Source organism: Notolepis coatsorum (genome assembly GCF_963971535.1).
Source record: "Notolepis coatsorum genome assembly, chromosome: 3".
Taxonomy (NCBI): Eukaryota; Metazoa; Chordata; class Actinopteri; order Aulopiformes; family Paralepididae; genus Notolepis; species Notolepis coatsorum.
In genome coordinates, this window is record NC_140167.1 from 101,471,214 (window position 1) to 101,499,055 (window position 27,842).

The following is a 27,842-nucleotide window of genomic DNA, read 5'->3' on the forward strand; positions in this document are numbered from 1 at the left end:
CTTTCTTTATCCTGGAGCTCTCCGGGGACTACCTCGTCGACGTTGTCGGGGGATAAAGTCGTGTCAGTTCCCTCCTGGTCCCCACCGTGAGCTTGGTCAGTTACATTAGAACCCACTAGAGCCTCTGTTGGCGGGGTAGCCTGGTTGATAGGGTCGGACATAATTTTACTATCCGCTTTAGTTATTTTATCCGTATTTAATTTCCCTTTAAAGCTAGGTATTGGACTGACAGCGTATGCCTCTAGATAGGGAGGTGGCTGCCGTCTGCGCTGCGGGCGATCTAGCTTAGGAGAACCGTTTGTGGAGTGTTCGTCATCGGCCATGTCAATATTAATATTATATTAATATTACGCTAATTATTATCCGGCTCGAAGGACCAATTGTAACTGAGGGATACAATTCCCTGACTGTATTAATCAAGTATTGGTATCATTAAACCACTACCGTCTTATGTACATTACTGGCCATACCGTACACGAGTATATCTGATGAGAACACCTCCACAATGATACGGTTTCCACACAAGTACTCGTTTAGAATATTTATTGCAGCAAAGGTACAGAATATACTTTACTTGAGTGCGCTTATAAGGCAAAGGAATTATATCTATGGTACACTGATAATATATAGCAGGGAGATACTGGAAGGGGGTTACTACCGGTTGTAAGCCAGCAGGGGGAGGCAATGCTCTATGCAAAGTCAATGGGTCCACGGAGGCGATATTACTCCCTGTGTCAGCGGACGGGAGGCAGCCGCTGTACTCTCAGTGTGCAGCAGCACAGGTGTAAGCCGTGGAGCCTCTGGTCCAACAGAGACGGGCTCGAGTGATGTCCTCACGGTAGATCCCACACAGCAGCGGGGTAGACGGTTCTCTGCTCCAACAGCGTGGTCAAAGCAATGAAGAATAATAATAATCCTGCCGGAAAGGGCTCTGCTGTCGCCGTTGTAAATCCTCCGGTGCGCGGTGGTTCACAGTTGAACTTGACGTTAATACTATCCTATTTGCACGCGGCTATAAGTGTTCTATGTGGACGCACAATTACTCACTTCACGTGGTCTTTGACTCGTAATGAAGGCTTACTAGTAAGTAGCGAACGATACGTTGAACAAACGTATTAGGATAAACAAGACTATCTTGGGGCAATACGAGCCCTACTTCACCGCACGTTGCATAGTGGGTGAGGCGTCACTTGGGTAACTGAACTGAACAAGACTGAACTTCAACTGAACCGAAAAAGGAAATCCTGTATTCGCCTGCGCCATATTTATATGTACGGGGAATAATCTAGTGCCAGCCTCCTCACTGTCTCGTAGCCCTGGGCAGAAGCGGGCATGTTGAGACAAGTCGTGTCGGTAGCTTTCAACTTGACTCTAGGGGTAAGACACTGGCGCTGATGGCACGCCATCCAATAGGAGAATGAAATATTATGGTCTGTACTACTAGGTTAAAGGGACATTCCGTGTATATGTACAAAGAATATACAAGGGATATCAAACGATATATAAATATTATGCAATATATATCAATCAATAAATACATATATTCGGTTTAATCTGACCCTTTGTAACAATTTCAAAAAATTGCATAGGTCCAAAATAAATGTTATTGTTCATCTATCCTCTACTTATTTACCATGTCCCCACATGCAATGCACCTGATTGGATACATGACATGCTGGTGCTCTAGTGTGACATCTAGTGGCTGAATGTTATCTATAGCACCTTTAATACTTGATGACGTCACATGTTTGAGTATTGATTATCTGGTTTCTGGCTAAAGGGGAAAGTATAGTTCTCATGTTCACAAATATTGATTGAACTTTCCTCAGACATGGAAATAACATTGTTAATGTGGGTGTTGTTCCCCTTTAACTACTCCCTGTTTGGCTGGGGACCCACTGGGACTAACTGAAAAACTGCCAGCAGTCCCTGAACCATACTTTGGGACCCTCTGCTCTACTTACTTTGACTCCGTGTCCAACATCGTCCAGGATGTTGTAATCTAAGGGCTTCCTGATGTAGCGGACAGGCCTCTCCTGATTGGCCGGCGCCACGATTTTATGTGCACGCGTCGTGTTCTTATTGGTCGTCAGGATTCCGATCTCCCGCCTCGCTACTTTCTCCTTGTGTATGTCGACCGTCTGAGAGAGAGAGAGAGAGAGAGAGAGAGAGAGAGAGAGAGAGAGAGAGAAAAAGTAAAAAGAGAGAGAGAGGAGGGGCAGAGAGAGGGAAAGTAAAAAGAGAGAGAGAGAGACAGAGGGGAGGGGCAGAGAGAGGGAAAGTAAAAAGAGAGAGAGAGACAGAGGGGAGGGGCAGAGAGAGGGAAAGTTAAATGAGAAACAAAAGGGATCAAGAGGATCAGAGGGACCAAGAGAGAGAAAATTATGGAGAAACAAAAGAGGAAAATATAATGAATTTAAGAACAACTTTATATATTTGGTATTTGGAACTAAATAATTCATGCAATTTAAATCACATTGCTCTTCAGAATCAGAAATGTCTTTATTCCCAAGTAAGTTTGCACATACAAGGAATTTGTCTTGGTCATTTGGTGCATCAACATTAACAGACAATTAAAGTAGAATAAAATAAAATGGAATATATAAACTAAATTTGAATAAAAATGCAATATAATCTAATACGGGACAGGGCTGTGCAATTGTGCAGGATTGTAGTAGAGTATACAGTATACACTAAGTTAGAATAGAAATACAGTGGAAGAGAATGAAATTAGATGGTGGAATGTAACTGTGGGTATTGTGACGAGCCTTGTGGTGTTCGGGCTCGACATGGACCAAAACAAACAATTCCAATGTCCACACAAGCACAATTTCAATAAACAATGGTATTTATTGATCAGCAGTACAGGTCCGATGGGGCAGTAGAGTAGTCAAATTACAGTCCAGGGTCAAAACACGCTCTAGGCTCTCATACAAAAAGGGAATGTTCAAAACTCAGGGTTTGTCGTCCGGTCCAGGGTCAGTTTCACAAGGGGGGGGTATCTCAGCCAGTCCAGGGTCCAGTACCACGAACACCTTCTCGCTCTAACCTCTCCTTACAACTACCTCTCACCTCACAAACTCCATATAACACTCTCTCCACGATCTCTGCTCCTTCCTCACCTCCACTCAACTCTTCTCTGTCTCTCCTAAGGCTTTATGCTATGTCAGGGCTGTACACTGCGACGAGATGATCGCAAATTGCCCCCTAATTTGGCCGGTGCGAGTGGAAAATAATATCTGTGGGGCAAGCTTGCGAGTAGTGATTTCAACCCTTCATTCGCATTTCACTCCTAAATTAATCCATACAAATTGGATAAAAAAAAATTGTAAAACATTAGCCTACAACCAGGGCTGTACAGTGAGACATAATGTTGCGGTTGTAATTTCATTAGACAGACCAGCGCGGACCTTTAATAACATGCAATTTAATTGACACAAGCAATGGGCTAACGTTAGCTGCTAACCAAGGTATCCATTAGGATTATGCTAACCCTGGAAAACGGTCAAAGCGGACTCCACAACACTAGTTCCATTCGTGAGGAAAGGGGGTGGGTTATATTGACAACGCTTGACAACAGAACTTTAAACATAACTTCATATTTATTGGTTATTCGTTTCTGTATAAAACCCGAGGGGGGGGAGGGGGGCTGGCTCTCTATTCGTTCGTTCTCGCCCCCTCGCCCCCTCTCTCTCTCTCTCTCTCTCTCTCTCTCGCTCTCTCTCTACATTCAATGATTTAAAGTAGCCAAACGTTACAGACAGTATAAATACTAACTGGATAGTTGATGATAAACATTTAATTTCATTATCTGAAATATTCTAAAATCATTAAGTCTGCTATAAGCCATTATCCCTTTGTGTGTGATTATTATTTTCTCACAGTAGTGTGTGTATATATATATATATATATATATATATATATATATATATATATATATATATATATACATTATGTGTGTGTGTGTGTTTGGCTAAAGTGGATAGAAAACACAGTACTGTGCAAAAAAAGGCACCCAAGAGTTTTTATATAAATGGTCTTAGATGTAAATAAAAAATGTATTAGTGTGTCAGTAGACTACTCTCAGTACATTTTCATTAAATAATTTTTTCATGGTTTTTCATGGTTTAATAATGCAAACATATGTTGCAGGGACTTATTATAATCATCATATTGGCGTGACTGTATGCATCAAAGGGTTAAATCAAGCATTTTTAAGTGCTTTAGAGGAAATGTCAAAATATTGCGATATATATCGTGTATCGTGATATGGCCAAAAAATATCGCGATATCATTTAGAGGCCATATCGCCCAGCCCTACTATAATGGTAAAATAGTTATTTAAAAATGTGCCCCTAAAAAATATTATTTGCCCCTAAATTTCTCATTTAGGGGCAAGTGTGCCCCTAGTGAAAAAGCTTAGCGTACAGCCCTGTATGTGTGTCTTGTGTGTGTGTGTGTGGATGTGGGTGATCACGTGGTGCACAGGTGTATTCCATCAGTCCTAATCAACTCCTCACTTACCTCTCCTCTGCCCGTGACAATAGTGTATCCCTTCCTCCACGTAACAAAGTGACGAGGGATGATATCTGCTACAGTATATTTTAGGATGGGGCAATAATTTGCACTCTGTACCGTCCTGTTTACAGGGTATCTGCAGGTTTAGCCCAGTCAGATTTAAGGCTTTTTAAGACTTTTTAATGCCACTCAGAATAAAATTTTATACCAATTTCACGATAACAAAATGGCAAAAATCATGGGTACTCTCAGTACACTCATTCAAGGGTACTACGACTATGCCTGCACCTCATGGTACCAAAGCACCTCAAAGGCACTAAAAACAAGATTACAAACATCACAAAACAAACTGGTCAGACTACTGCTTAACCTCACTCCTAAAACCCACTTTACCCCTGCCCACATTCAAAACCGCTCTTAAAGAGCACCTACGGGAGGCTGCAATTCGAAACTGGCCACTGTAAATGTCCAACCCCCCCCCCCCCCCCCCCCCCCCTCCTCCTAATGTACAGTCTCATCCCCATCATATATATATAATATTTTCTGTTATGATCTCTGGGTAACAGTACTGTATATTATTTGCATATCGTATATGTCACAAATGTAACAGTACTACAGTATATACCTGTATGTCATGTATGTCCCTATGCCATAAATGTCATGATGTCATGTATGTTTTTACTGTATTTATTTCTGTATATTTTATTTCATTTTTATTCTATTTTACTCTACCTTATCCTAGACAACTTGATTGATTTGTGTTATTATTCTAATTCGTGACCTGTCCTGTCTAAATGTTTAAATGTTGAGCGATTTGCAGTGTCAAATTTCCCACGGGATAATAAAAGTATTTCTATTCTATCTATTCTATGTTGTGTATGTCAATATGAATTGAAAATGGGAGACCCTGATGTAAACAAGACAAACGTCTTTCTCTGGTCTGCATCCCCTTATTATTGTGTGTATTGAGCTGTACTGTATTGTACACATTCTGCAATCTGTTAAATAAAGTTTTCATTCATCCAGTTGTTTTGTTTTTGTAGTCTGGTTGAATGAATACTTTATTTAACAGATTTCAGAATGGGTACAATACAGTACAGCTCAATACACACAATAATAAGGGGATGCAGACCAGAGAAAGACGTTTGTCTTGTTTACATCAGGGTCCCCCATTTTCAATTCATAGTGACATTTATGACATGCACAACATACATGACATTTATGGCATAGGGATATACATGACATACAGGTATATATTACCATTACATTTGTGACATACATGATATGCAAATATACAGTACTGTTACCCATAGATCCTAACAGAGTCAGGGAACATCGCTTGAAACACCTCTCCTAGTCCCTCATTTCCATTGTAGGACTGATGCTTTGCGACCGTATTTAGAACCCACAGTACCTCAGCTTCAAGGGTTGGCGTGGAGCCGAACGTTACCCGGACAGGTGCAGATGTAATTGGTGGTAGACCTACCTGTCCCTGAGCAGTTGATGTGTACGGTGTCGGCGTCGAAAATAAATTTGATATTGAAGTTGTCTGCAGGCGGGTTTTTGTAGAGGTAACATGCTTAGCGCTGTGCATGTGACTCGACTGCTTTTATTCCCATCGTTCCCAGTTTAAAATCCTTTTTGAAGAGTTTGCAGCGGGCCTCGTACATGTCTTTCACTGGGAGTCCAACCACGGTGCAAACAGAGGGTTTTCGAGCCAGTTCTCATTACATTTGCACTTTCCCATGTTAAATTAACGAGTGCAAATAAATACAAATCAATTAAACTAAACTAAACGTCAGCGTTATCGCTACGGCTTGAATAACGTGTTACCTATGCTCCGGTGTTCTGAAATAGCTCCCGACGGCGACACACATTAAGGACCATAAATTGGTTCCGCCCCACTGCGTACCGTTTGCGTGAAAGAAAAAAAAAAGCCTGACTTAATATCTCCCGTTAATAGTTTCCCCCCAGATTTCACAATGAAACATAAGATGACATGGCATGTTTTTAAGACCTCCGAAAGTCGGATTTAAGGCATTTTAAGACAAATTAAGGCCTTAATAGTTGATAGTTGAATTTAAGACCTTTTAAGACTTTTTAAGGTCCCGCGGACACCCTGTGTTTATGTAAGGAGTTCTTATATTGTGCTACTATGTAGGGTGTTTATACTGTATGTCTTGTTTTCCATGTATTGGAAATTATGTATTTTTCGTTTTTCATTGCAAGGTGGAAGGGAGGGGTGGAGGGCGGGAGGGAGACATACCCCTGCGTGGCAGACAAATTAAATTAAAAGGAATAATCGGAATAAATGAGTGGAGAAACATAACAAATGCAGATGCTTCCATGCAGCTGTACTGCATGATACAATTAAGCAATTAACATACTATTGTGCTCTGTGGCATATGTAAAAATGCCCAGTTGACCTTGATTCTTTATTTTTTATTTAAATGGCACAAATGCTAGCAGCTTCACAAAGACCATTTATATCCTGATGGGAGTGGTATCTTCCAGGATGAGAATGCCCCCTTCTGCAGGGCTCTAACTAACCCATCTGCAGGACACTAACTAACCCATCTGCAGGGCTCTAACTAACCCATCTGCAGAGCACTAACTAACCCATCTGCAGAGCACTAACTAACCCATCTGCAGGGCTCTAACTAACCCATCTGCAGGTCTCTAACTAACCCATCACTAACTAACCCATCTGCAGGGCACTAACTAACCCATCTGAAGGGCTCTAACTAACCCATCTGCAGGGCACTAACTAACCCATCTGCAGGGCTCTAACTAACCCATCTGCAGGTCTCTAACTAACCCATCACTAACTAACCCATCTGCAGGGCACTAACTAACCCATCTGCAGGGCTCTAACTAACCCATCTGCAGGGCACTAACTAACCCATCTGCAGGGCTCTAACTAACCCATCTGCAGGGCTCTAACTAACCCATCTGCAGGGCACTAACTAACCCATCTGCAGGGCTCTAACTAACCCATCTGCAGGACTCTAACTAACCCATCTGCAGGGCTCTAACTAACCCATCTGCAGGGCTCTAACTAACCCATCTGCAGGTCTCTAACTAACCCATCACTAACTAACCCATCACTAACTAACCCATCTGCAGGTCTCTAACTAACCCATCACTAACTAACCCATCTGCAGGGCACTAACTAACCCATCACTAACTAACCCATCTGCAGGGCACTAACTAACCCATCTGCAGGGCTCTAACTAACCCATCTGCAGGGCTCTAACTAACCCATCTGCAGGGCTCTAACTAACCCATCTGCAGAGCTCTAACTAACCCATCACTAACTAACCCATCTGCAGGGCTTTAACTAACCCATCACTAACTAACCCATCTGCATGACACTAACTAACCCATCTGCAGGACACTAACTAACCCATCTGCAGGACACTAACTAACCCATCTGCAGGGCTCTAACTAACCCATCACTAACTAACCCATCTGCAGGACACTAACTAACCCATCTGCAGGACACTAACTAACCCATCTGCAGGACACTAACTAACCCATCTGCAGGGCTCTAACTAACCCATCTGCAGGACACTAACTAACCCATCTGCAGGACACTAACTAACCCATCTGCAGGGCTCTAACTAACCCATCACTAACTAACCCATCTGCAGGGCTCTAACTAACCCATCTGCAGGGCTCTAACTAACCCATCTGCAGGGCTCTAACTAACCCATCTGCAGAGCTCTAACTAACCCATCACTAACTAACCCATCTGCAGGACACTAACTAACCCATCACTAACTAACCCATCCACAGGGCACTAATTCATTAGATTAGATCTGTTCATTAGACAAAGCATTTGATTGGCCAAGTTTTAAAGTTTCAAGTTTGTTTTTATTTGTCACGTATAAGGTACATGTACATTCCAGTGGCATGCTTGGTTCTGTATGAGCCCCTGAGAATGTGCTTCATACAGTAAAAAAGTAAGTAAAAGAGGAATAACACTATACAATATAATATACAAACTAAAGTACAACCTTTGACTCGTAGTTGACAAAAACATGAACAGTTTTTTCCCTGGAGCTGTGTCCCTGATTAACAACTGAACTGTAATCCATGCATCAGCCCTCTACTATTGCTACTCTGTATATATACATTTTACTTGTATGTGTACATAATTTTATTTGTGTGTGTACATCATTTTACTTTATATTCTGTATATAAGTCCTCTACCTCTGTATATATTCTGTGTAAAACTCATATACCGCTGTAGATTAATAATTTAAAACAAAAATAATAATAATAAATCCAGAGCTTTTAGAAAGGTGCAAATTTATAATTTAAAAAAATTACAAAATGAATATTACATGTTGCATGCATGTATCTCCACTACCTCTGTATATATAACTCCTCTACCTCTGTATATATAAATTTTACTTGTATGTGTATATCATTTTACTTGTGTGTATGTGTATATCATTTTACTTTTATGTGTATGTATACATACTTCTACTAACTTGTGTGTACATCATTTTACTGTTGTGTCTACATTATTTTACTAGTATGTATATAATTCTACTTGTATGTGTACATAATTATACTTGCATGTGTAGACAATTTTACTTGTGTGTACATTATTTTACATGTATGTGTACATCATTTTATTTGTATGTGTACATCATTTCACTTGTATGTGTATATAATTTTACTTGTGTGTATACATCATTTTACTACAGAATCATTAACCTGATTCTGACAAAAGCATGTCTCTGGTCTAGGGCAGGCCTATACAGAACACTCTATTCTAAGCAGTATGTATGCAGTATAGTTGCTACGTTGTAATGTACATAATATTGGGTAATCTACATGCGAGACAAGCTTGGCGTCAGTCGCAATATAATGGGAGTGTCACATTTTAATATTCATAGTGTGAAAGACCACACACATAAATGGTGGACTAGTGTGAACGAACAGACAATCATACAAATCATGACGTTATATTATGAATAGCCTCTGTGTATGTGTGTGCGTCAGTGTCTGTGTGTGTCAGTGCGTGTGTGTCAGTGTGTGTGTGTGTGTGTGTGTTGTCAGTGTGTCTCAGTGTGTGTGGTTGAAAGGGTCTCTTAATTCTATAAGCAACAGAGTTCCAGTTCTCTCTCTTGCCTGTGATGATAAAATCTCATTCTAACATGCATACTAACATTCCTTTTCATAGCCCGTTCTAATAAAAAAGGGCTTCACTGCATTCAAGGCCGGACTTGACAGAAGACTCCATTCTTATAAAATAAAAGGCTATTTACAATCATGAGTTTTCAGAAGACTTTTCTCTTGCACAGAAATGGCCCCTTATCCCCACTCACTGTGCTCAATTATATAATGCTTTCAGCAAACGTGTCTTACAAAAAAAAGCTAGCTGCATTCATTCGTTTGTCTTCATAAAGACACCATTCTCAAATTCATTATACTCTCAACGATTATTAGCTTTTCAGAATTGACTTGCTTGTTACAAAAACAGCCCCTAAAAAGGCTTGTTTGATACTGGACATTCTTTACTTTGTGTAGAAATGTAAAATCAATAGGATAACTTTACATTAAAAAATATTCTTTATAAAAGTATTTCATACTGTAATATTACAAAAAAAATATTAAAAACATCTCCGAGAAAACATTCCACTCGTGAATTTTCACCCTAGACTGAGCGTTATTGTCTTTTCAGAATGAGACGGTTCTTATAATAGTTAGGTGCATTTAACACCGGCCTACATAATAGACCTTGAACAGAAAGCCCTAGTGTGTGTGGGTTGTAATCACAGGCTGGACATAAATGGATACAAACATCTGAGACAGGCACAGTTGCTCTGAGCAGGAGAGTTACAGTACAACACACTAAGGGTCTCGGTATACTTGCTTTTAACCGTGCATACGAGTGGACAAGCGGCTGCTAAGTTCACATACTTGCCTGTGTATTCTGTGTGTACCTGGAGGATTGAAAAGTATATCCACCTCAGGGCCGAATCCTCCCTCGCCGACACATTATATAGAAGAAGACTATCTTCCTTGTGAACTATCCACTATCTAGATTGGCAACATAAACATAAAACAGGGTGATATTCGAGGAGGTTATGTTGAAATCACAGCAGAAAAAGGTCTCAGACCTTTTTTTTTTTTTTTTTGCAGGTTTCCATGTGGAGTTTTAGTGTGTTTAGCCTCCACACTAGTCACATCCACACTGCGCCCACTGTTGACGAGCTTCATTGCTTCTTTCAGATACGTAACGTTAATTTCTGAGGACATGCACAAAGTACGCTTCAAAGGAACACAGGATATGTGGCTCCGCCCATAAGAAGTATCTCAGACAGGGTATAGCTAGCAGACTACAGAGAGTGGCCCGTTCAGCCGAACGCACAATTGGAGGTGGGCTTCCCACTCTCCAGAACATTTACAACAAGCGGTGCATGGGTAAGGCTAAGAGAATTATCAAAGACTCCAGCCACCCAAACAACTGCCTCTTTGAACTGCTGCGGTCAGGCAAGCGATACCGGAGTCTCATGGCAAGCACAGAGAGACTCAGAAGAAGCTTCTATCCTCAGGCCATCAGGTTGCTCAACGAACAATAACACTATACAACAACCATTAAATGCACCCACAGCACACACATCCACATGCACACACTCACTTTAAACAAACAACTCACTGCAGCACCCACTTACACACTTTAGAACACCTAAACACACTTTATATTTATTGGCAAAGAATTTGCACTACAACCCATACCTCAGTACACCTTACTGTAAATTGTACCTAAATAGTACCTCATCCCATTTCTGCTTTGCACTATATAGTATATTGTATATTAGTATATTGTATAGTATATGGTAACTCAGTTACTTCTACTTTGCATTGAACATTGTACATATGTACATATTGAACACTTGTGTCTACGTACGTGACTTCTATTTTATACTGCTATACTTATTTTATTTTATACTAATCTTTTTTGCCTAGCACAGTCTCTGGAGCGTAACAGAAAGAAGCATTTTGTATAAAAGTATTCTGTACTTCTGTATGACAACTAATAAAGAAACTTGAAACTTGAACTTGAAACTAGCTGTCCCCTCAGAGCTCTCCATAGCCCCTTACGCACATGCTCCTGACCTTAACCGCACATTAATTGGAGGGGCTGTGTGTGCGACCACAAATATTCAAATTATTCTGCACGTCACTCAAGTCCTAAGTTTGCATATTGACCAAATGAGCCCATGTGTGAATACAGACAAGCAGGTCATTGTTTGCGGAATTCACACAGCAAGCAAGTGGGAGTGTAGATTGACTTCCTGCTTCAGCAAAGCAAGCTGCTTTTACTGTCGCTCCGCTCCGCTGCTTTTGCCTATCGCTATTATAATGATTTATTACAGCCCTTTCAACTTTAATTACTCTGTACGTTAACTCCCAATTCCTATGGTACTTCTCCAGAACTGTGAATCTTCTTATCTATTCAGATTTTTTACCACAGTCGAAAGGACAAGTAGCAAGATTCTCCGTGGGAGGAATAGCGAGCCGTCTTATCAGCTACACACAAAGGACTATGTCGGAAGGCAAGGATATTTATGAAAGACGAGGAAGGTTTTCCTTGTTATTTTGAGTTTTAACGAGACGGAAGACGACAGTGTGAGTAATAGCACAGCTCCAGGGCAACGGAACTGCCCCGTGCCACCACCACCACCATCACCACCACCACCACCATCATCATCATCATCACCACCACCACCACCACCAGCTAAGTACCTAGCTTAGCTTCAGCTTAGCCTAACCTGAAAAGAAATAAAGGAAGATGCCGGGACTCGGCTCTCCCACAGAATGTACTAATTGCTTGGAGATGAGAAAGAGGATTGTAGAACTGGAGGCTCGGGTTTCTACCCTGTACCAAATACAGCAGGATGAGCAACTCATTGACTCTATTTATGAAGCTACTACAAATATAGCCAACAATACCATGATTGAGAACTGGCCTATGCTAGTAACTACAGAACAGCACCACCCAAAAGACGGTCCTTGGCACAACCAAGGAGCTAGACCAAAGCAGTGGATCACCGACAAGGATAAAAGGAGAAATAAACGATCCAGGACCTCACCCCCGGTACCGCCAGGAAATAGTTTCAACCTACTCTCGGAAACACGCATATCAACACCCAAGGCAAAGAGACATAGAAGCGTAGCTAACAACGCTAACGAAGAAAACAGCGAGCGTAACGGAGCTCACGCTAACGACGCTAATAGCAAGAATACCGGAGCTCACGCTAACACTAGCGAAGCAAACAGCTGGCATGCCGGAGCTCACGCTAATGCTAGCGAAGCACACGCTAACGACGAGACGACGAGGAAAACAGAGCCACTAGCGACACGGCTGGCAAACACGACCCAGACCGAGCGAACGGCTAACAGCGAAGAGACTATCATGCGCCGAGAACGTCGCGGTAGCCAACGCCGAAGGTACGGGACCAGCGTTAACATGAAGGCTAACGAGGCTTCACCAAGGCCACAGGACTGTGGAAAGAACCAGCAGACTAGGCCTAGCCCAAAAACAAACGGCCCCAAAACTGTTGGAAAGAAAAATGCTAACCTCACACAGAAAATAGACTGCATACTGATTGGAGATTCCATAACAAGGTATGTGGAGATGGCAAACACAGAAAATATCTGTCTAGACAATACAACTGTGAAAGAGCTAGCCGAAAAACTTCCAACACTAATCAGACCAGGAATAACAAAAATTGTCATTCACTCTGGATCGTTTGACATCCTGCGAAAGAAGACTGGCACAGAGACTTTGAAAGACGATTTCACACGTTTAATGAACACACTAGACAAACATCAGTCTGTGTACACAAACACTGATGTGTCCATCAGTGGACCAATTGCATGCTTTCGCAGAGGACAGGAAGCATTCAGTCGACTCCTAAATTTTAATTCATGGTTAGGGGCTGCATGTCTCGTACACGGCCTGAAATTCATTGACAACTTCAATGTTTTCTGGAATAACCCAGAACGTTTTCAAAGAAATGGCTTCTTCCCAAATCGCTTAGGTTCAAAGCTCCTATCAGCAAACATGCGTCATGCCTTGATGGCCTCCAAGAATATTAAGCTCACACCAGCACGAGAGATAGTCATGAAGGACACAATCTCACCACGAAGTACAGCACAAGACGTCCCGTCCCCGTCCCCCCCCCCCATATCACACAAGGCCATCTCGTCTGATCAAATGTCCCCGAAAGCACAGTGCAGTCAGTACGGTACAGTATAGCACAATTACCATGCCATCTCTAAAAACATACAAGTAATCATAACTAGCCAATGGCATGGTGAAAAATATACGCCACCAATGCGTTTACCTGCTATTAACCTCAGGGCCATCACGGTCAAACCAAAGCAGACCTCCTCTAAAGAAGTCCAACAAATAAAATTAGCTTTCCTAAATGTCAGATCACTGAATAATAAAACATTCTTAGTAAATGATCTGATTAAAGAAAATAACTTAGATTGCATCTGCCTAGTAGAGACATGGCTAAATAATGACACAGCTACATCAATAATGATAGAAGCTTGTCCACCAGACTATAACTTTTTTCAAATACCCAGAAAAAATAAAAGGGGCGGAGGAGTTGCAGCAATCTTCTCCTCAAAACTCTTGTTTAGAATCACAGAACTAGGCGAGTTCATGTCAATGGAATATCTTGCCATTGAACTAAAAACAGAATCAACTATTATTGTCACAATATACCGCCCGCCTAGACACTCACCAATATTTATACAGGAGCTCTCTGAACTGATCTCACTATGTGTTACCGGATATGATAAGGTGATCCTAAATGGAGACCTGAACATCCATTTTAATAAGAAAACAGACTCCAAAATTATGGAACTAAAAAATCTACTGGATAGCTTTGACCTAATACAGCATATAACAAATGCAACTCACCGGCTTGGGAATACACTAGACTTAGTTATAACAACAACTGGGCTAAGCATAACAAATATCTCAATAACTGAATTACCTCTCTCCGACCATCACTGTATATTTTTTGATACTCAAATAACCCTTACTAAAACAAAAAAAGAAATCATAGTTAAAAAGAGGCTCCTAAACGACAAAGCTGAATCAAAGTTCATTGATCTTATCAGACTACATGAACCACACAATCATGACAGCTCTCTAAATGAAATGGTAGAAAATCTCAATGATGCAATGTCATCTATATTAAATTCTGTCGCCCCATTAAAAACGAAAAAGAAGAAAACTAGAGCCTCGCCCTGGTTAAACTATAATACGGTCAACAAAGAAAAAAGGAAATGTCGTGCAGCGGAGCGAAAATGGAGAAAAACAAAAACCACCATATGCTGTGATATATACAAAGATGCTTTAACTGCTTATAATAAAACCATCCGCTTAGCAAGGAAAGATTACTTCTCTAAAATCATTACAGAAAATGCTGGAAACTCCAGAATCCTCTTTTCCACTATTAATGTACTACTCAACACTGCCCCTACACCTCCTCAGTCATCAACGGTTAAGTGTGAAGAACTTGCACTATTCTTTAACAACAAAATAACCTTGATCAGGGCCAGCATTACTCATGATGGAAATAAAGTTGATTGCGGCAAACCGTGCAATGTAACCATGAGAAGTTTCACATGCATCACATTAGATGTACTCTGCAAAACTGTCTCAGAATGTAACTCCTCCACCTCAGACATTGACCCTATACCTACAGCTTTCTTCAAACGGGTATTTAATAGTGTTTCAAGCCCTGTGCTAGATATCATAAACACTTCCCTTAGGACTGGTATTTTCCCGGATGCCTTTAAAACAGCAGTTGTAAAGCCATTACTAAAAAAACCTAACTTGGATAGTAATGAAATGGCAAATTATCGTCCAATATCCAACCTACCATTCATTAGTAAAGTACGTGAAAAGATAGTTTCAGTTCAAATAAATTCCTTTCTTGAAGAAAACAACATCTTAGAAGAATTTCAGTCAGGATTCAGAAAATATCACAGCACTGAAACTGCCCTCACCAAAATAATCAGTGACCTCAGACTAAACTCTGACGAGAATAAGATCTCCATCCTTATCCTGTTAGATCTCAGTGCAGCATTTGATACAATCGATCACGATATTCTAATCGATCGTCTTGAAAACCATGTCGGTTTCTCAGACCATGTGCTGGGCTGGTTTAAAACATACATCAGAGGGAGGAAATTCTATGTTAAACTAGGAGATCACATGTCTGATATATACGACAACAACTATGGAGTTGCACAAGGGAGTTGCTTAGGTCCTTTACTCTTCTCCCTTTACATGTTACCGCTGGGTGATATCATCAGAGAACATAATGTAGATTTCCATAGCTATGCGGATGATACACAACTGTACATATCTGCTGAACCAAATGATACAGCGATTAGCTCCATTACAGACTGCTTACTGGCAATAAATAAATGGATGAGTAAGAACTTCCTGAAACTAAACGAGAACAAAACTGAAATTCTAATTATCGGCTCCAAAACTAAAAAAGAAACATTAATAAAGAACCTGGGGGGACTAACCCCTTGGATCAAATCTGAGGTCACTAGTCTTGGGGTTATCATAGATTCAGAACTGAACTTCAATTCTCATATTAGCAAAGTGACGAAAACATCGTTCTTCCATCTCAGAAATATAGCAAAAGTACGACCATTTATTAATCAGAACGATGCTGAGAAGCTAATTCATGCATTCATATCTAGCCGGTTAGACTACTGTAATGCACTTTTCACAGGTCTCCCTAAGAAAACCACAGAGGCTTCAGCTAATCCAAAACTCTGCAGCCCGACTGCTAACTAGAACCAAAAGGAGAGAGCACATTAGTCCAGTCCTAGCCGCTTTACACTGGCTTCCTGTAACATTTAGAATTGACTTTAAGGTCCTTCTCCTTACATACAAAGCTCTAAATGGACAGGGACCTAGCTACATCGCCAACACTCTAATAAATTACACACCAGCAAGAACACTGCGATCATCAGCTGCTGGACTACTAGAGGCTCCCAGAAGCAGTCAAAAGAGGATCGGTAATGCAGCCTTTATCAACTATGCCCCAAAACTATGGAACAAACTACCCCAAAACATCAGGGAAGCCAACTCGCTAGACATCTTTAAAAGACAGCTTAAAACCTATCTCTTTGCTCAGGCATTTCACTGATAGATATCTGCTACCACCTAGTGGCAAGAGGAAACATCAGGGATATCCTGACACAACTTGTATTTATTCTTACCCTGCCTACTCTTTTACACTGCCTATCAAATTCATGTGTCGGTTATTGCACTTTTTACTTCTTACTGATGACTATTTTTAAACTGAATCATTTTAAACTATTCTTATTATTTGCTAGATCCAAATGTGAAACACTGATTATTTATGACTATTTTTAAACTGAATCATTTTATTCTTATTATTTGCTAGATCCAAATGTGAAACACTGTGATTATTTGTTCATGAACTACAGGAGTATTACTGAATAGAGAGCCTATTAGGATGCTAGATCCTAATGTGAAACACTGTGATTTGCCATATCTTGCTATGCTCGCTCATGCCTGTATTTTTTATGTCCGTTCTATTTTATAATTTTTTGACTATTTTTAAACTGAATCATTTTAAACTATTTTTACTATTTGTGTTACTGAAAACTGTAAGCGGAGAGCCTATTGGGATGCTAGATCCTAATGTGAAACACTGTGATTCTACCCGTCTATCTTTTTATGCTTGCTTATGCCTGTATTTTTTACTGTTGTGAAGCACTTTGAACTGCAACCTCTGTATGAAAAGTGCTATACAAATAAAGTTATTATTATTATTAACGTAGACTAAACCATGTTCCTTACACAACTATGTTATGCACAGTTGGCTTTTTCCCGTCGATAGTTAAATGAAAATGTATGAGTTTGCGAGGTGCGGCAGTATGGAGGCGCCAAGAGAGACTGCAGCAAAGTCCTACATTTATATTAAATGTGTGCTTCTCAGTGTTTTAGCCTGTATGAATTGATTATTAAGTGGTCATATAAGTGGATTTTTTTAATATCAAGTCAAGATGATATGCTGATGACATGATGATATGATGGTACGGTGAAGGCTGTATCATTCATCCCATTCCCACCTCGGCGGACTACGCAATTTTCACTCTGGGTGAAAGATATATTAATGTAAATTTAGGAATCTACCTGGTTTTGTGCAATTATAATTTTAAAGTCGGGACTTGTCCCTGCCCACTGTTGTGGAGCCTGATGGCCGCTGGTATGAAGGACTGGCCGAGGCGGTTAGTTGGGTGTCGGGGGGGGGGTATGAGTCTGTGGCTGAACATGCTTCTCATCTTGACTAGCTCGTCTTAGAGAGGGTGGGAGGGATTCTCCAGGATGGCAGCCAGCTTCCTTCTCATCCCCCTCTCTGCCACCACCTCTAGTCTGACCAGCTCGACTCCCACCACAGAGCTAGCCTTCCTCACCAGCTTGTTCAGTTTGTTGGTGTGCCTCGAGTTGATGTAGTATCCCAGCATGCCACAGCATAGAAGAGGACGCTGGCCACAACAGACTGGTAGAATGCAAACATTGAAGGACCGGAGTCTCCTCAGGAAGAACAGCCTGCTCTGTCCCTTCCCTCTGTGTTGTCCGACCAGTCCAGTTTATTGACTCCACCACCTCCACCTCATCCCCTCGGATGGTGATGGGAATCGGGGGGGGGCCTCTTCTTGCCCCTCCGGAAGTCCACCACCAGCTCCTTGGTCTTACTGGTGTCGAGTTGGAGGTGGTTGCTCTCGCTCCACCCCACGAAGCTCTCCACCAGGGCTCTATACTCCTCCTCAACAACAGGGCTGTTTCGCCTGTTTTATTGCAACACTACCATCACCGACATCTAAGAAGGGAGATCCCCCCGTCTAAGGTTTCTCTCCTCCACATTGCCTGTTGTGCATTTTTTCCTATTGCTAGGTTTTAGTGAGTTTTTCCTTACCTTCGCGTAGGGTACGTCTGGGAGTGTTGCATTTATTTAATTTATTTAAAAATTTGGATTTTATGGTGTTTTTGTTTTGTTCTTGATTTATTGTGCCGTTTCTTCTTGACTTGTCCGGCCCATGGGGACATTAACGCGTGTTGTCAGGCCTTACAAATAAATTTGATTTGATCCTCATCATCGTCTGCGTCGTCAGAGAACTTCTGCAGGTGGCACCCGCTTGAGTTGTGGCAGAAGTCTGAGGTATCGAGGGTGAAGAGGAAGGGTGACAGCACAGTTCCTTGGGGGGGCGCCGGTGTTTCTCTCCAGTACGTCAGACTGGCTGTCCTTTAGTCTGACGTACTGTGGTCTGTCAGTGAGGTAGTCCTTGATCCAGGCCACCAAGCCGACCGTGCTCCAGCTGCATCACGGAGAGCTTCTCCGCTAGCAGTGACAGTATGTGTATTGAATATTCCGCTTTACTTACTTTTTACTTACTTTTTTTTTTACTGTATGAAGCACACTCACTCTCAGGGGCTCATACAGAAAAATACAGATTTTATTGTGATAAATAATAAACAAACTTGAAACTTGTGTATGTATGTGACGAATAAACCTCTTGAATCTTAATCTATTTTTGTACCTGCATTCTATTTAGTTTTTAAATGGAAAATAAAAGGTTAATGAGTAACTTATTGATGTATTCATTTTTTTACATTATTCCATATTAAGGGGATGATGTAGTGTTTTGATTGATTAACTATCTTGATCAAAAGTGTGTGGGTCTATTCTTTTTCTCATTATACTATCCACTGAACTGCTTTATGTGTACAACCTCAATCTTTAGAAAATTGTACCAGCATCTTTAATATTGCAGGTTGACAGTGTTCTCGGTGTGTAGTGTGTGTGTGTGTGTGTGTGTGTGTGTGTGTGTGTGTGTGTGTGTGTGTGTGTGTGTGTGTGTGTGTGTGTGTGTGTGTGTGTGTGTGTGTGTGTGTGTGTGTGTGTGTGTGTGTGTGTGTGTGTGTGTGTGTTGTGTGTTGTGTGTGTGTTAGGGCTGGGCGATATGGCCAAAAATTATATCGCGATAACGATAACAATATCATATCACTCGATATTCGATATTATCGATATTGTTATAAGTATAAAAATTCATAAAAAAAAATATTTAAACAACAGATGTATGTTTATTTTGCAGCAATTCTTTGTTGTTGCCGCCATCTTTAGTGTTGCATCCCCTCACACTCCAGTTCTCAGGCTGCAGCTGGTTTGAAAGCGAAAGTAAACCGGCTTCTCTGCTGGCTGTGGCTCCAGGGGAGTTGAATAGTTCTGGTTCTGCTAGTTTCTTTTCTATCCTTTGGCACTTTTTTGGTGGACAAACCACCGCACATGTGCACCGTGACTCGCGACTGGAGTCTAGCTCTGCTAGCACACATAGCCTACTGTGTACAGACGGTTTCAAACTGTATTTTAAATTAGAAAGCAAACAAAATAAATGGACAAGAGAAAAAGAAATCTCAATTTGGTCAGTATTGTCATTTGGACAAGCAAAGCCATTACTTTAAGTTGCAAGCAAGAAAGACAAGTCTGTCCACTGTCTCTGGTTTTAAAACTGCCCTGTTGCAGGTCACAAAAAAAATAGATTTGTTTTCTCTATATAACCCCCCCCCCCCCCCCCCCCCGATATCGATTATTAAAATATATCGAGATAATTATCGTTATCTCGCCCAGCCCTAGTGTGTGTGTGTGTGTATCTCCTACCTGTGCTATATGGTTGACAGTGTTCTCTGTGTGTGTGTGTGTGTGTGTGTGTGTGTGTGTGTGTGTGTGTGTGTGTGTGTGTGTGTGTGTGTGTGGTGTGTGTCTCCTACCTGTGCTATATGGTTGACAGTGTTCTCTGTGTGTGTGTGTGTGTGTGTGTGTGTGTGTGTATCTCCTACCTGTGCTATATGGTTGACAGTGTTCTCTGTGTGTGTGTGTGTGTGTGTGTGTGTGTGTGTATCTCCTACCTGTGCTATATGGTTGACAGTGTTCTGTGTGTGTGTGTGTGTGTCTGTGTCTGTGTCTGTGTCTGTGTCTGTGTCTGTGTCTGTGTGTGTGTGTGTGTGTGTGTGTGTGTGTGTGTGTGTATCTCCTACCTGTGCTATATGGTTGACAGTGTTCTCTCTGTGTGTGTGTGTGTGTGTGTGTGTGTGTGTGTGTGTGTGTGTGTGTGTGTGTGTGTGTGTGTGTGTGTGTGTATCTCCTACCTGTGCTATATGGTTGACAGAGCTCTCCATTCGGCGGAGCTGCGAGGCCTGGATGTCCAGCATCTGAAGCACATTGTTGGCCAAAGTGTTGATCAGGTACGCTACACTGGCCAGAGACTGAGTGGTGTAACTCTTAGTCTCCTCCAGAGCAGTCTCCTTATCTGCTGACTAGAGACAGAAAGAGAGAGAGAGAGAGAGAGAGAGAGAGATTGAGACAGAGAAAGAAAGAAAGAAAGAAAGAAAGAAAGAAAGAAAGAAAGAAAGAAAGAAAGAAAGAAAGAAAGAAAGAAAGAAAGAAAGAAAGAAAGAAAGAAAGAAAGAAAGAAAGAAAGAAAGAAAGAAAGAAAGAAAGAAAGAAAGAAAGAAAGAAAGAAAGAAAGAAAGAAAGAAAGAAGATATGGGGGAGGGGGAATGATAAGGGAGAGGAGAGAGAGCAGATGGAGGGAGAGATGGATCAGATGATAAACCATCATTAAATTCTTCCAGTCAGTAAATAACATCATGTAAATGATCAGCTGAAAGTGACTGATAATGGTGACACAGTGACCCCACAATATAATATACTATAACACATTATATCACACAATATAGTATATATAAGCTATCACACAATATGTATCTACTAATTATATCACCTATATTATACTATAACTATCACACATATATATATAACTATCACACATATAGTATACTATAACTATCACACATTATAGTATACTATAACTATCACACATTATAGTATACTATAACTATCACACATTATAGTATACTATAACTATCACACATTATAGTATACTATAACTATCACACATTATAGTATACTATAACTATCACACATTATAGTATACTATAACTATCACACATTATAGTATACTATAACTATCACACATTATAGTATACTATAACTATCACACATTATAGTATACTATAACTATCACACATTATAGTATACTATAACTATCACACATTATAGTATACTATAACTATCACACATTATAGTATACTATAACTATCACACATTATAGTATACTATAACTATCACACATTATAGTATACTATAACTATCACACATTATAGTATACTATAGCTATCACACATTATAGTATACTATAACTATCACACATTATAGTATACTATAACTATCACACATTATAGTATACTATAACTATCACACATTATAGTATACTATAACTATCACACATTATAGTATACTATAGCTATCACACAATATAGTATACTATAACTATCACACATTATAGTATACTATAACTATCACACATTATAGTATACTATAACTATCACACATTATAGTATACTATAACTATCACACATTATAGTATACTATAACTATCACACATTATAGTATACTATAACTATCACACATATAGTATACTATAACTATCACACATTATAGTATACTATAACTATCACACAATATAGTATACTATAACTATCACACATTATAGTATACTATAACTATCACACATTATAGTATACTATAACTATCACACAATATAGTATACTATAACTATCACACAATATAGTATACTATAACTATCACACAATATAGTATACTATAACTATCACACATTATAGTATACTATAACTATCACACATTATAGTATACTATAACTATCACACATTATAGTATACTATAACTATCACACAATATAGTATACTATAACTATCACACAATATAGTATACTATAACTATCACACATTATAGTATACTATAACTATCACACAATATAGTATACTATAACTATCACACATTATAGTATACTATAACTATCACACAATATAGTATACTATAACTATCACACATTATAGTATACTATAACTATCACACATTATAGTATACTATAACTATCACACAATATAGTATACTATAACTATCACACATTATAGTATACTATAACTATCACACAATATAGTATACTATAACTATCACACATTATAGTATACTATAACTATCACACATTATAGTATACTATAACTATCACACAATATAGTATACTATAACTATCACACATTATAGTATACTATAACTATCACACAATATAGTATACTATAGCTATCACACATTATAGTATACTATAACTATCACACTAGCTATCACACATTATAGTATACTATAACTATCACACAATATAGTATACTATAACTATCACACATTATAGTATACTATAACTATCACACATTATAGTATACTATAACTATCACACAATATAGTATACTATAGCTATCACACATTATAGTATACTATAACTATCACACAATATAGTATACTATAACTATCACACAATATAGTATACTATAGCTATCACACATTATAGTATACTATAACTATCACACAATATAGTATACTATAACTATCACACAATATAGCATCAGTTCTCTAACCACCAAAACGGATATGTACTGTAATAGATCAGGGACCCCCATCTGAGTAGATCATGATTTAGGCCAGAATTCTATGGTGTACATAGGTGGGGGGAGTGAAACATATGATCAGAATAGTGATTCTTATAAGTTCTCTCATTGTGCTTATGTGTAGTGATGGGGTTAACCCTAACCCCTGTGTAGTGATGGGGTTAACCCTAACCCCTGTGTAGTGATGGGGTTAACTCTGACCCCTGAAACCTCCATCCCAACATGGATATTTTAATCAATGCCTTTTTTTCAGTAGATATGTGAAGATTCTCACTTAAAAACAATAACGTTATTTCCAGCATGTCTACCGTCCCTTTCTACTGAACCCTAACCCTATGGAAACTCAGTTCAACATATGACATCAATGGTCTCTTAACTACACACCCTCAAGACCCCTACATTCTGCATCTTCTGGCCGCCTCAGACCTACTCCTATCCAAGCTCCGGGAGGGTCATCAAAGAGAAGTCGCCTATTCTCAGTCCTTGCCCCACAATGGTGGAATGAACTACCCACCCCAGTTAGGACAGCCGAAACACGTCCAATCTTTCGCCGTCGACTAAAGACTCACTTCTTCAACCATTATCTGAAATGATAATAAAAAAATATATATATATATATATATAATATATATATATATATATATATATATATATATATATATATATATATATAACCCTGACTAACCTTACTGTCATGCACTTGTCCTAATAAACTAACCTACACTGTAACACGCAACACTTTGATGAACATTGTTACTCAGCTGATAGAGTTGTACCCTTCTTGCTGTCTTGTCGTACAGAACTTGTAAGTCGCTTTGGATAAAAGCGTTTCAGCTAAATGACTAAATGTAAATGTAAATGCAATGGCAGGTGACCGTCATCTAACTGTATCGATATCAAGTAATAAATTGAATCGGGTGATCTGTGCCGATACCCAGCCCTATTCACAATGGGGCTCTATGGGGTGGCAAATAGACTATACTGTCATGCACTTGTCCTAATAAACTAACCTACACTGTAGCACTCAACACTTTGATGAACATTGTTACTCAGCTGATAGAGTTGTGCTCTTCCTGATGGCTTGTCGTACAGAACTTGTAAGTCGCTTTGGATAAAAGCGTCAGCTAAATGACTAAATGTAAATGTAAATGTAAATGTAGTATGTTTGTCAATGTGTGTGTGTGCGTGCGTGCGTGCGTGCGTGCGTGCGTGCGTGCGTGCGTGCGTGCGTGCGTGCGTGCGTGCGTGCGTGCGTGCGTGCGTGCGTGCGTGTGTGTGTGTGTGTGTGACTTGTGTGTGTGTGTGTGTGTGTGTGTGTGTGTGTGTGTGTGTGTGTGTATACTCCTGTACTATGGGATTAATGGCAGGTCAATACACACTGTGAAAACTCATACAACAGAAATATGATTAAATATTTAGCAGTGAAACACACTCAGTATAAACACAATACAGGCAATAATATTATAAACTATAACTTAAAACTCTATATAGACAAACACAATACAGGCAATAATATTATAAAATATAACTTAAAACACTATATAGACAAACACAATACAGGTAATATAAACTATAACTTAAAATACTATATAGACAAACACAATACAGGCAATAATATTATAAAATATAACTTAAAACACTATATAGACAAACACAATACAGGCAATATAAACTATAACTTAAAATACTATAATAGGCTAACACAATACAGGCAATATGACTTAATCTAGCATGTGTGCACACTCTCACTCACTCACTCACTCACTCACTCACTCACTCACTCACTCACTCACTCACTCACTCACTCACTCACTCACTCACTCACTCAACCATGGGTGACACACAGGTCATGGCTGGCATTCACTGGCAGCAGGCACACAACACACACACGCAATGGCTGAAAGGCTTGGGAACCAGAGAGGGATGATTAGGTGGCCAGGAGCACTGGCCCCAACTCTTTACGATATAAGTCCTGGGTGAAGTCCTTAACATCTCATCTGAAGGACATGTGTGTGCCCCTTTCTTCTATGTAGATGTGTGATGTCATAATAATGTGTGTACATGTGTGATGTCATAATAATGTGTGTATGTATGTGTATGTGTGTGATGTCATAGTTTGTGTATGTCACAGATTCTTGAGTCGGGACAAAACATGTCCTACATAGAAAAGTCTTCTTTATGTTAAAAATCAAGAAATGTATTTTGAATGTATCGATTCAATGTACAATCTAAAGGAAATGTGTATACCTACCCATGCTATTGTTCTCATATACAGTATTTTCTTAGTTTTAATTTAATTTGTTTAAGAAGTTAAAGAAGATTTTGGAAGGACTACAGTCCTTGGCTTTCGCACTGGCCAAGATTGAGGTCTGCCACCTTGAACTGCTTAACAGGTTAAATGTATGCTCTGTAGTTAGAAAGTAATGTTGTTGTACCTGTCCTCAGCAAGAGGTCACAATATCAAACTTCAAACAATATTTTCTGTAAAAATCTGCCTATCAAAGTTGTGTCCTCAGATTCCATCAACACAGTCAGAATTTAGGTTTGAATTTAGGCATTTTATTGATGTTATTGAGGCAGCTAGCAGCTAAGGAAAAACAACATGGCTGCAGTGTACAATACACATTTGACATGGAAAAGAAAGCCCTTTCGTCAACTCCGACAGACGCCAACGCCGGCACTTTGGTGACCCCTAGTGGCTCGGTTGTGCATATTTTGTAATACAATATATATATCGAATTGAAGGCTTATTTGTTGCCTGTCGATAGCGACAAAATCCAACAAAATCCGTTCAGCGGTTCTCGAGTTACATGCCGGTATTTGAGGCTTGTGCAAAGTACATGGTATTGAGCAAAATACCACTCCCGACTCAGGCTGCAGTAGTTCCGTCAATCTAGGTCCGATCTCGAAAATGATTGTGGATCGTTGTAACCAATGAGTGTGGCTTTCCAATGATACCAGACATGTGGATCTAAATAAAAAATAAAATAAACACAAAGAAACACGAAAACAGGAAGAGCAAAACAGCCGAATGAATTGAAGTCTATGAGAAAACTGAGTTTTTCTTTGTACACAGTTTACCAAAATCACTCCTAATCACTCATTTCTGAATGGATCTTTATGAAATTTGGATATGTACTACATAAGGCTTCAGGTACGGAAGCGTATTGCTGCCACACCAGAAAAAAAGAATATCCATATCATGTTATAACGTGATAACTTCTTGTTTTAACATAAAACGTTTCACGTTATAACGTGATAACTTCTTGTTATAACATAAAGGTTTCACGTTATAACGTGATAACTTCTTGTTTTAACATAAAACGTTTCACGTTATAACGTGATAACTTAAAACAAGAAGTTATCACGTTATAACGTGAAACCTTTATGTTATAACGTGAAACATTTTATGTTAAAACAAGAAGTTATCACGTTATAACGTGAAACCTTTATGTTATAACGTGATAAGAAGTTATCACGTTATAACGTGAAACCTTTATGTTATAACGTGAACATTTTTATGTTAAAACAAGAAGTTATCACGTTATAACGTGAAACCTTTATGTTATAACATGATATGGATATATATTTATTTTTCTGGTGTGGCAGCAATACGCTTCCGTACTTCAGGCTATGGCTCTGTCTGGATTTGTAAGCCATACCACGTTCTGGGGAAATACTACCTCTGGACTACTAACTACTACAGAAAAACTTGAGTAACCTATGTTACGATATTACGTTAGCACTAAAAGTGAAATTTTTTCTGGAATCAGAAACTTCAGAATGTCATATTTCAGCGGTTAGGTGGCGTAGCGGAGATTGCGTTCGTCACCAACCCCGGAGCTGTGAGCTGGATTCGCCTGTTCGAATCCAGCTCACAGCTCCGGGGTTGTCACCAGCTTGGCTGGCCGTTCACACTAATACAATTGGCTGTATTAGAGGGTGGGAGAAGCTGGCGGGGTGGGTCCGGGTCGTTGTAAACAGCGACTCCTACAGTTCGGTCGGGGCGCCTGCTAAGCGCGGATAGGACCTGAGTGGGATAGTGTGATCCTTCCACACGCTACACCCTCTCAGGGAGGATCCGCGCTGAAAAGAAGCGGTTGATTGGCTGGACGTGTGTCGGAGGAAGCACGTGATAGCCTCCACTCTCCCAGATGATCTGACTGTGGGGGGTAAGTGCGCAGCGACCAGGAAGGGGATTGGGAATTGGCATACGACTAACATTGGGATGGGAGAAAATCGGAGGAAAATGGAGGGGGAAAAAGATTAAAAAAAAAGAAAAAAAATGTCATATTTCAAAAGAGACCAGGCTCATGCATGTGCTATAAGTATAAAGTATGTTGTTTTGGTTTGCAAAAAAAGTATGCAGTCCTCAAGTTCAAGTAAAAAAATTGCCACTTTTCTGCCCACTTGTTAAGAGGTTTTAAGGAATGTCATATGAATGTTTAAAATGAGAATCATGATAAAGAAGATCTTTTACCATTTGTTGAGTTTGTATTGTTCATCTAGTAAAGTTATTAACTGATCTACATCCAATTGTCGTATTTGTCTAAGAAATGTGTTTTTATATAGTCTTAACATTAAAAACAAAGGTAGAGAATAGTGTGAAATCTGAACAAAAGTTTTTATATTGTATTTTATTATA

At 39.7% G+C, this 27,842-nt stretch overlaps 1 protein-coding gene across 1 annotated transcript in view; it reads right to left on the reverse strand.

Annotated features, from left to right (window-relative positions):
• LOC311225307 (abl interactor 2-like) overlaps positions 1-27,842 on the reverse strand; it is a 108,253-nt gene that overhangs the window by 57,172 nt on the left and 23,239 nt on the right. The window contains exons 2-3 of the mRNA XM_084310532.1: positions 20,765-20,932; positions 1,965-2,141 (exon numbers count right to left, since the gene is read on the reverse strand). Of these exons, the coding sequence (XP_084166658.1) occupies positions 1,965-2,141; positions 20,765-20,932 (345 nt within the window). The remainder of the gene's footprint in view (positions 1-1,964; positions 2,142-20,764; positions 20,933-27,842) is intronic.